Source organism: Procambarus clarkii, chromosome 61 (genome assembly GCF_040958095.1).
Source record: "Procambarus clarkii isolate CNS0578487 chromosome 61, FALCON_Pclarkii_2.0, whole genome shotgun sequence".
Classification (NCBI taxonomy): domain Eukaryota; kingdom Metazoa; phylum Arthropoda; class Malacostraca; order Decapoda; family Cambaridae; genus Procambarus; species Procambarus clarkii.
The window spans coordinates 817,205-828,396 of record NC_091210.1 but is presented as its reverse complement, the minus strand read 5'-3'; the positions used below and the strand labels follow the sequence as shown (position 1 = coordinate 828,396).

The 11,192-nt window shown below is 41.2% G+C and overlaps 1 protein-coding gene across 1 annotated transcript; it reads right to left on the bottom strand.

The window, feature by feature from the left end:
• Positions 1 to 689: 689 nt before the first annotated feature.
• Positions 690 to 1,469, bottom strand: LOC138354061 (golgin subfamily A member 6-like protein 2). Its single transcript, XM_069307775.1, has one exon. It carries the CDS (start codon positions 1,467 to 1,469, stop codon positions 690 to 692), a length of 780 nt encoding a protein of 259 aa, XP_069163876.1.
• Between the last annotated feature and the right edge of the window lie 9,723 nt (positions 1,470 to 11,192).

Below are 11,192 nucleotides of genomic sequence, written 5' to 3'. Positions count from 1 at the left end.
CAGAATTGGGTGTGGCCCTGTGCCTCAGAGTGCCACGTAATGGCGGCTGTCTGGAGGCCTACAAGGCTTGATGTACAGCTAGTGGCTGCAATCACAGTTATATTGTCTGCTCAGTTTCTTGTAACTCCAACTCACAATTTACTGCCGAGTGTAAGGAATTAATAATAGTTCCCTAAACATATATGTACATGTATGACATGGACTATGTGTGTGTAATGCTGAGTAAATTCACTTTGTTTGGGGATTTAATCCCACGTCTTAACGAGATTTCCTGCAATAATAATGGCCAGAATTAAATGCAATAGAAATGCGGAAAATTGTTCTTCCCTTTGTTCATGAGATCTTCGGTTGGGCGGATCATAGAGGATCCTGTGTTGAAGCTCAGAGAATGAAAATTTAAGTGTTGTAAAATTTGTCAGGGAGTGCTTCCTCACTGTGTTTACAAGTTGCTGCGTGTACGTGACGACACCCTAGAGGGAGACGTCCTTAAATATTTGGTGGTTCTATTTATGATTAAGGAATAGAGAGTTAAGCTATATTCCTGGTGTTGGAAATTATATTCAGTCTTAATGAACACTTTTTTATTAAGTTTAAATACTAGACTGAGGTTTAAAAAGAGCTGAGATACATAATATACGTTTTGTATGACGTCACGGAATACCCGTTCTCTTTTTCATTTAATGGGTAACTTATGTTATTATGTGTGTCATGGCATCACCACCAGCCATGGCGTCACCACCAGCCATGGTATCATCACCAGCCATGGCTTCACAACCAGCTATTGCGTCACCACCAGCCATGGCGTCACCACCAGCCATGGCGTAACCACCAGCCAAGGCATCACAACCAGCTATTGCGTCACCACCAGCCATGGCGTCACCACCAGCCATGGCGTAACCACCAGCCAAGGCATCACCACCAGCCATGGCGTCACCACCAGCAATGGAATTATCACCACCAGCCATGTCATCAGCACCAGCCATGGCATCGGCACCAGCCGTGGAATCATCACCACCAAACATGGCGTCATCACCAGACATGGCATCATCACCGACCATTGCATCACCACCAGCCATTGGGACATCACCGGCTATTGAATCGTCACCACCATCCATGGCATCATGACCACCAGCCTTCTCATTGTGACCACCAGCTATGGCATCGTCACCACGAGCAATAGTATTGTCACCACCAGCCATGTCATTAACATGAGTCATGGCATTACCAGCAGCCATTGCGTCAACACCAGCCATTGTGTCACTACTAGTTATGGAGTCTTCACCAGCCATGGAGTCATCACCAGCCATTGCATCACCAACAGGCATTGCGTCACCACCAGCCATGGTGTCATCACCTTCGATGGCATCAGCTCCATTAATGGCATTATCACTAGCAATGACGTCACTATCAGCAATGGAGTCTCCACCAGCCATGTAGTCACCACTAGACATGGCATCACCACCAGCCATGACGTCACATCAGTAATGGTGTCACCACCAGCCATGGCATCATCACCAGCAATGGTGTCATCATCAGCAATGGTGTCACCACCACCCATGGAGTCATCACCAGCAATTGCGTCACAACCAGCCATGGTGTCACCACCAGCCATGAGTAGTGAAGATGAGGACTACAACCGTGCACACCATCTGGCCAGGTAACACTCTTGAGTGCCAACTGGGCAGGTGGTGCGCAGGTGTCTAGTCCCAAAGGGTTTGGGGGGATTTTCCCGGAAGTTTGGCGCGTGTCGGACGCGTGTGAGCGTCCGGTGTTTGGGTATGTGGTCAGGAAAGATGGGAGGACATGTTGTTGGGGATGTAGGAGAGTATGTGGGCTATGTGTTAGAGTAAGAAATACAAGGAAAGAGTAAATGAATATGTATGTGTGTTTGCCGTAGACTTAATCCTGTGTGTAGATAATAGTTTTGATGATAGTAAGTAAGCTATGTAGAGGCTGAGTGTGAGGGGGTCCCAACATAGGTATGTTGTTTGGGGTGGGGGAGGGGTGAGGGAGGGAGGGTAGGGTGAGGGGAGCTTCCCCTCGGCGTGAGACTGCTCAGGGGTCATTTGCGGTTTTGACAACCATTAGCTTCACCTACAGGAAGCCGTAAGTGGGAGAGGAGGGTAGGAGAGAGCAGAGTCCAGGAGGAGTGATGTGGTCCATTTGCCTTAATGGCTTTTCGAAGTCTTCAGACAAGTCTTGGAGATGTTCACCCCAGCATGGCTCTACCTCCACTGCGATTCGTTAAGGAGGGGGCTAGGGTCTTACTTCCGCCAGCAGGGGGCTCACCTGTCATCGTCATTCACCCCCACCCCTCCCATACCATCAGGGGGTCCCCTCTCCATCCCCTCCATTACCTTCTAGAGTGGGGCACCCCTCTTCCCCTTACCTTCTAGAGTGGTACGGACCAGGATCACATACCGTCACATCGACCTGAGAAGTGTCACCACATGGCACATCACTTAGTAAACTCAGTCAAAGTCAGTAGGTTAGCGTTTACTAAAAGAGGGAAACATTTCACATCGTCACGGAGACGCGATCTCTACCTACAAATTGTTCTTGTTAACTGTGATCATTGAAATGTATGCATGTTTACTCAATCTCCATTACCTCTTCTTCCTACAGCCATTACTGTTGTGCAGAGCTTGTATCACACAACGGCGTTATCATAGCAAGACAATGTCACAGAATGTTCAAGACTCCTGAACGAATGAAACGGCAATACGTCTCGTTAAGGTCTAACCTTCGCGGCGGTTTGAGACGTTGTGAGATGGACAAGGTAATGGGATGGCCTTACCCTCTCCCCACCCCCCCCCCCCCCCCCCCCAAACCCCTACCCCCTCCTACCCCCCTCCAAGCCCAAACCATCAAGTATCACTTCACCCTTCCCAGACCAGATGTTCTGTGCAAAGCCTTTATTATTTTTTCTGATCATATGTATAACCTTGTATCGCAACGTGACCAACATGGTATCATCATTCTTTGCTCAAATAGCATTTTTTAAGAATATCCAGTCATAAGCTGGTCTTCAATCTTATTATTATAACAAATCATAATTTGTTGTAAACACAACTGCATGGGATATACATAGCAGTCAGTCAGTCAGTCAGTGGTTTCTCTCTGTATATATATCTCTCTATATATATCTCTATATCTCTTTCTCTATATCTCTCTCTATATATAACTCTCTCTATATTTTCTTCTCTCTATATCTCTCTCTCTATCTCTCTCTCTCTCTCTCTCTCTCTCTCTCTCTCTCTCTCTCTCTCTCTCTCTCTCTCTCTCTCTCTCTCTCTCTCTCTCTCTCTCGATCATTTAATAGTTGGGGAAAGTAACATCAATTCCTTTCTCCTGCCGCTGCTGTTCACCTATCTTTTTTTCATTTCACTTAGACTGACAGCGCATCAGAGGATGGACGACTAATGTCAATTTTCGAGCCCCCATCACTCTCACCCTTATAACCTTGTAAGGTAACACGACCAACATGATGACATCGTTCTTTGCTCAAATATCATTAATGTAACGTGATCAATATAGTAACTTCGTTCTTTGCCCAAATAACATTTTAAGAGTAACGAGCAACTTTCTTACCGATGTCTGAATAATGAAATGTAAACCATGTTTAGCCATTACATCCAAACACAATAAAATATTACCACAAGCTTGTTCAGTTCTTGTATCACATAACGTAACGTAGCGTTTATTCAACAACTGGTAGACATAACATAATATAGCTTCATATTCACTGTGGTAAAACAAACACACACACACACACACACACAAATCACGGTCAGTCCTCGCTATACCTCAAACGCGCCGTTCATTCTCTCTCCCTTAGGTGTGCAAAGTTCCACACATACAAATTCCAAGCAAAGTAAACATATATAAGACAATGTAGAAAAACATAGTCTTGATACTATTATTAAATTGACTTGTTCATTATCCCCGAGTTCAAGGCTGTCTCTTAAGACCTACATCATCCAAATGTAAACACCAATCGATGAGAATAAGACCGGGTGAGTCGATAGTGAAATAGCTCTGGGCTATGTCTATTTTCAGTTCTTGTAACACAGTCAATGTAGCGTAATGGGAAAACAGACTTTCTACTGCCTACATAAATAGCATTTGAAAATGTATGCAAGTCTAGACAATCTCCTATAGCCCTTACATTCTAAACACAAATAAAATATTAGCACACGCTTGCATCGCATTATATCATCATTAAGTAACGTGGAGATCAACTTTCTGGCTGTTGTCCGAATATCATTATTGAAATGTGAACCCCATTTAGCCAAACACAATATCTCCATTACATCTCATAGCATATACATATTACAGTCTGCAAGTTTTAGCCCTCTGTAACACAATGTAACGCAAATCAACTTTTTGCAGTCCAAAATGTCATTTTTAAATGAAAGTATGACTTAGTCCATCTCCATTACATCTCTTACCATATAAATATTCGCGTCTACCAGTTTTAGCCCTCTGTAACACAATGTAACGTAACGTAACGTAACGCAAATCAACTTTTTGCAGTCCAAAATGTCATTTTTAAATGAAAGTATGACTTAGTCCATCTCCATTACATCTCTTACCATATAAATATTGGCGTCTACCAGTTTTAGCCCTCTGTAACACAATGTAACGTAACGTAACGTAACGCAAATCAACTTTTTGCAGTCCAAAATGTCATTTTTAAATGAAAGTATGACTTAGCCCATCTCCATTACATCTCTTACCATATAAATATCGGCCTCTACCAGTTTTAGCCCTCTGTAACACAATGTAACGTAACGTAACGTAACGCAAATCAACTTTTGCAGTCCAAAATGACATTTTTAAATAAAAGTATGACTTAGTCCATCTCCATTACATCTCCTACCATATGAATATTACGGTCTACCAGTTTTAGCCCTCTGTAACACAATGTAACGTAACGTGGAAAATCAACTTTGTCGGATGACCAAATAACATTATTGAAAATGACATCCATGTTTAGCCATTACATCCAAACACAAAGAAAAATATTACCTCTTTTCTTGAGAAACTTATATGTGGAGATCATATCTCCAGAGTCCACACAATAAGCCACACATCACACATCTTCTGTTTTCAAATCACAGCTCGCATCTAACTTAATGTTTTTTTTTTTGCAGAAACTATGTTTTGAGAATATGCTCAATGTCAGCCATTACTATTCGTATCATCAAACTCCTTTCAGTCATCAAAAACAAGCTGAGGTGCCACATAAACCACTAAAGATTTGATGTATGCAAGGTACATCATTTTTGACAATTCTGTCACCGACACACCTTAGCGAGATGACTGCGCGCAACAGTACCCTAGCACTCTTAATAATTTTATTCAAGCACTGTTAACATAGCATAATGTAAGATTTTTTTCACATTTCATATCGCGTGTGTAGATTAGAGAGAGAAGGCAAACATAGCTTGCAGCTAGGCAAAACTTATCATAACAGATATGATTTCACAGAGTTTTCAACCTTTGTCAGTTTTTCAATGTTTTCTCTTCACTTGTGCTAAGTGAGTCAGACAAAATGCGACATTTCATTTCATTATTAGCCAGGCAATATGCTATTAGCTAGATGGTCAAAACATATAACAAGCATTATTTCACAGGAATTTTTTCTAGCAAATATGCTTCCTTTAAGCAGTTCAACACATCAAACACCAGCAGTTCGCGAAATTCCCTTTAGTCAATAATCATCCTTTACAGTATTTCTTGACTAAAATAGCACTCCAAAGCATAAGTGGTCATTTTTATTCTCACTGTCGCACTATAGTCAATAATTTGTTTCGCAGAGTGACAAGTTATACCTAGTGACGAGATTTCACGGTGAGCATAGTTTAAGAGAGTTCATACTGTATTAATTACGGTCATGGATATCTTATGTTATGTTTATGAAGATCATTACTTCTTATTTTTAACATTTTTCTTGCCCCCCAGCTTTTCAGTCTTCTCATATTCTTTTTGAAATAAAGTTTGCATACTGTTTTCCAGTAGATTGGCTTCACATTACATATATTAATCAATTTTCAAATTCAGTTCAGTTTCTTTTCAATATCACAGCTTTGTTGTCCTCCTGCCAGTATCTAGTTCAAGACCTCTTATTATCAATGTCATTAATACTGCTATCATCAACCATGTATTGGATGTCTCAGACATTCAGTTAACAACTTAGTAAGTGTTTAATGAACGTGAGAATCACTTCATGTGCGCTCATTTTAGTTTAGTTTAAAGTTTTCCATCTTGAATTAATACTACTATCACCAACTATGTATTGGATAGCTCAGACATTCAGTTAACAACTCAGTAAGTGAAAATCACTTCATGTGAGCTCATTTTTAGTTTAGGATAAGGTTTTTCCATCGTGAATTACTATTATCATTAACCAGGTATTGGGTGGCTCTACCATTCAGTTTACAACTCAGTAACTGTTTACTGAACATTGTTATCCCTCCATGCGACCTCATTTTTTAGTTTAAATTTTCTCCATCGTAAAAAATAAAATATTACTATCACCAGCCATGTATTGGGTGGCTCAACCATTCAGTTTACAACTCAGTAACTGTTTACTGAACATAGATATCCCTCCATGCGACCTCATTTTTTAGTTTAAAGTTTCTCCATCGTAAAAAATAAAATATTACTATCACAAACCATGTATTGGGTGGCTCAACCATCCAGTTTACAACTCAGTAACAGTTTACTGAACATAGATATCCCTCCATGTGACCTCATTTTTTAGTTTAAAGTTTCTCCATCGTAAATAAAAAATAAAATATTACTATCACAAACCTTGTATTGGCTGGCTCCAGCATCCAGTTTACAACTCAGTAAGTGTTTACTGAATGCAAAATCGCTACATGTGTGGTCATTTAGTTTAAAGTTTCTCAATCTTGAAATATTACTATCATCATCAGCCATGCACTGGCTGGCTTAGTCTTTCAGTTTACAACTCAGTAAGTGTTTACTGAATGCACAATCGCTACATGTGTGGTCATTTAGTTTAAAGTTTCTCAATCTTAAAATCTTACTATCATCATCAACTATGCATTGGCTGGCTTAGTCTTTCAGTTTACAACTCAGTGGGTGTTAACTGAACGTGGAAATTATCACGTGTGAGCATTTAGTTTAGTTTTAAGTTTCACAATCTTAAATTAAATACTATCATCAACCCCGTATTGGGCTGTCGGGCATTCAGTTATCCACTCGGTAAGTGTTTACTAAACGTCGAAATCATTTCCTGTGTGCCCATTTTTTACTTGAACCCGTCTCCACTCCAAACCAGTGAGGACCTGCGGTCCCAACTCGGACCGCAGGTCCGGTTATTGTGTGGACTCTGGAGATATGATCTCCACATATAAGTTTCTCAAGAAAAGAGGTAATATTTTTCTTTGTGTTTGGATGTAATGGCTAAACATGGATGTCATTTTCAATAATGTTATTTGGTCATCCGACAAAGTTGATTTTCCACGTTGCGTTACATTGTGTTACAGAGGGCTAAAACTGCTTGTACACTGCTTGTAGGTGGCTAACACAGGCAAATACAAAGAGTTCCCGGATTCTGCCTGTTCCCACGGATTAACGTCGCCGTTGGTGGATCATGGAGATGTATTAATAGCTACCGCCACTTCGCCTTTACTCAGCTGGCCGACTGAGCAAAGATTATGTCTAACACAGGCGATGGCTGGATGCAGAATGCCTACAATACAGCTTGGTTCAGACAAGGTGTCAGTTTCCCAGTCGACCCTTCCTGGATTCCCGGCCCCCTTGAGGAGGACCGGCTTCCCGGCCCCCTTGAGGAGGACCAGCTTCCCGGCCCCCTTGACCTTGACTATTGGAATGACTTATGAACTCGAGAATACCTTACTGCTCTGAGGGAGTATCATTACAGGTCAAACAACCCCTACAACAAAATTATCTTGAACCCTGGCGACATAGTTCTGGTAGACAGCGACGGGCCACGCTCAGAGTGTCCTTTAGGCCAAATAGTCTCTGTTCATCCAGACAGTCAGGGCATCTTGAGAATAGTGAAAGTAAAATGCCGAGGCAACACTACTCTCAAAACATTCGAGAAATTAGTTCCTTTAGAACTGGCTGGAAAAGAAGACGTTCAACGACTTCCAACACCCGAAGAGCCAGTAAGGGACATCTGTCCCGAGCGGACTGCGGCAAAGCAATGCAAGCTCAAATTAAAGAACCTCTGTAATTCTGAGGGCGAGGAATAAAGTGATCGCAATCTTTACCTGGACTTTGACCCTTGTTCCCCCCCTCCCCCTCTTCCCTAGAATTAAGTAGGAAATCGGACACACATAATAAAATAAGTTACCCATTAATGAAAAAGAGAACGGGTATTCCATGACGTCACTCAACACGACATATATTATATATCTCATATCTTTTTAAACCTCAGTCTAGTATTTAATTTTAATGCAGTAATGCAGTAACATGGTGTTAGCATAGTGGGTGAAAAATAGTTTATCATTCTCTTAATACGTTTTATTCAATAACTGGTTGACATGACATAAGACAGAATAACTACCAAACGTCTTCATTTTTTTCAACTATTATGAGTTGTTTTCCATGTTTCTTTAACACCATGGCTAAGTGAGCTAGAGCTGAGTAGTAGTTGACCTCCCATTCAAGCTTTTCATCTGGATTCAAGCCATTACTGTCAATCATTCCCAACCCACAAGAAATTTTGACGCGTTTGATTGAATTATGTCGCTTAGTCACGCTTAAAATTTGATTAATGGATAATTTAAAGCTCCATCGTCTCTTGATCTTAGTATCGTTGTGGAGCCCCTCTATTATACAATCTGTATCCTCCTCACACTGTTCTAATATAATTTTTTTGCTAACAGCGTTATTTTCTATTGGTAGACCTGCGCTATACCGGGTCACAATAGCTATAACATGTGGTACTCTTTCTGGTGCGGGAGAAGGAGAAAAGACTGCTCCTCTTACTTTGACGCGATCAGCCACCACCACATAGTTACTTAATGATTGAATCGCTCGCTGTAGTCGTGTATAAGGATACCTTTCCCAGATCTCGCAAGACATTCCTCCTGAATGGGCGTGAATTGCAGGAATATCATACACTATACAGTCACCAGGATGGAACTCATCCGATGCCAGATAATTACCTTCTACTTTGCAGTCTTTAAGACAGGATAGCTTATGAAGCATATACCTTGAACACATCTTGTCAGTTATTAAACGCAAGTTTGCGGATGTAAGGATTATATACAGTATAGAGTTACCATTTACTCTTTTCATTCCTCTATTACATCTGTAAACACACTCAATTGTTTGTTTGAGTGGGAAGATAAACATAGAGTATATTATTATTATTTTTATTAATTGCAAGCAAAGGAAAAATGGTAACAATAATAAATACATAGAAGTGAATAGTTTATATATTTCTAGTCTGCTGTTAAATCAATGAGTTCGATATATCTTGTGAGGTCTATTATAGGCATGGCTCTGCAAGGGGGTTTTGTAGTTTCACCTTCTGCTTTGACCACATCCGCGTTCAAGTTGTTGCTCTTCATCCGACGATAAGCAGAGGCAACTCCTTCACTTAACTCATGTGTAAGCACATGTGTACACAAAGCTGCAGGGATTGCATTGCTTGCAGAGTCAACCATCACAAATTTCAACCCGCAACGCTGGTAATGCTGCTCCAACTTCATCATTATGGGTAGATATTTAAGTCTCCATACTTCTTGATTGTAGCTCTTCCAATACTGACCACACCCCATCCCAAGTCCAAAAGGAAAAATTATGCGATTCATTTTATATTCTTCTTCTCTTGTTAAGATGACTGCAAAGGCCTTATGCAGAGATTTTGTAAACCAATAGCGTCGCATTTCTTCTGTATCCAACTGTAAGCCACTCTAGTAGTGCGGGTCGGCAGCATATAATGTCTTGATTTTCTTCATCGACATGTTTAGGGGTTTAGGTGAGTTCCCTCCAGCGTGATGTGTTATAAATCCGATGAGATGAGGTAGATGAGGATCGTCACCAATTCGATTGTTGAATTGAGGGGGTTCACCATAGACAATCTCTCTGGACACGCCTTGATCTCTTCTCTCTGCACGATTTTTGTATGGTAGTTTTTTCTGATGAATGCGAGCATAGGGATAACGAGTCCATAATTCTTCAACCACCTCACTCATCATCACGCTAGTGGCGTCCATATCGTAGATGATGCAGTCGGAGTAAGAGTACTCCGAAAAAGATGAAAGGCTGCCGGCTACAGTCGTCAACATCTTATCTGATGAGTAGAGTAGAGGAAATGAGTCGGAGAGCAGAGAGCAGCCACCCCTTTATACAGTCGTGCGAAGGTTAGCGGGTTTCCTGTTTTGTTTCACCCCTGTTTTCCTGGGGCGGATAAATCACTTTGATGTTATAAGGTTTTAAACTCCCCTGCATATTTTGAATAATGGGGAGATAAGTACTTTCCCAGTCTACATCTTCACACCGACCTGACATACCTACACCCCAAGGGAGAATAACTTTCTTGATCTCCTCAGTATCTTTAATATACAATACGAGTTCTTCTAAAGATTTCCTCAAGTATAACAAGCGGTTTTCTTTCGTATCAGCACGCAAACCTTTAACCATAGAGTAATCTTTTGATTTATCGGTAATGGCTTGAGCAATAGCATTCCTCTCAATAGGCTTCCCTAATCCATACTGAGTTGCCAAGCCTACTATGCTTGGTCCTTGACTGCCTCTGCTGATGTCAATGGATCCAGGTGTTGGACGGTCTTCTCTGATGCATCTCTTTAGATTATACAATTGCGTTCTGGCATAAGCGGTGGCGTGAGGATACTTATCTGCAATGTCCTGCGACATGCCGTAGGGGGAGCATGATATACAGTTAACAGAGTAGACAATGCAGCACTCTCGATTGTTAAACTCCTCATCCGTCATGTATCCGTGATGAATTTCTACAGAGTTCATTTTGGCTATGGAGTTCATTTTTTTCCCCAACACGATATAGATGAAACACATGGGTGTGATGAGCGGGCAGTAATGAATTAGTGGGATCAACCCCCCTTTTATCCCCATCGGCGCGTGTGTGGTGCACGCCTGCTTCCAGGATAGTTTCCAGTTAATGATTAACCACACTCCGTAGCTATGTATTTTATATTATTTAT

What these genes read in the sequence shown, in the direction of transcription:
- LOC138354061 (XM_069307775.1), bottom strand. Translation starts at nt 1,469, where the DNA reads ATGGCTGGTGGTGATGCCATGTCTAGTGGTGACTACATGGCTGGTGGA.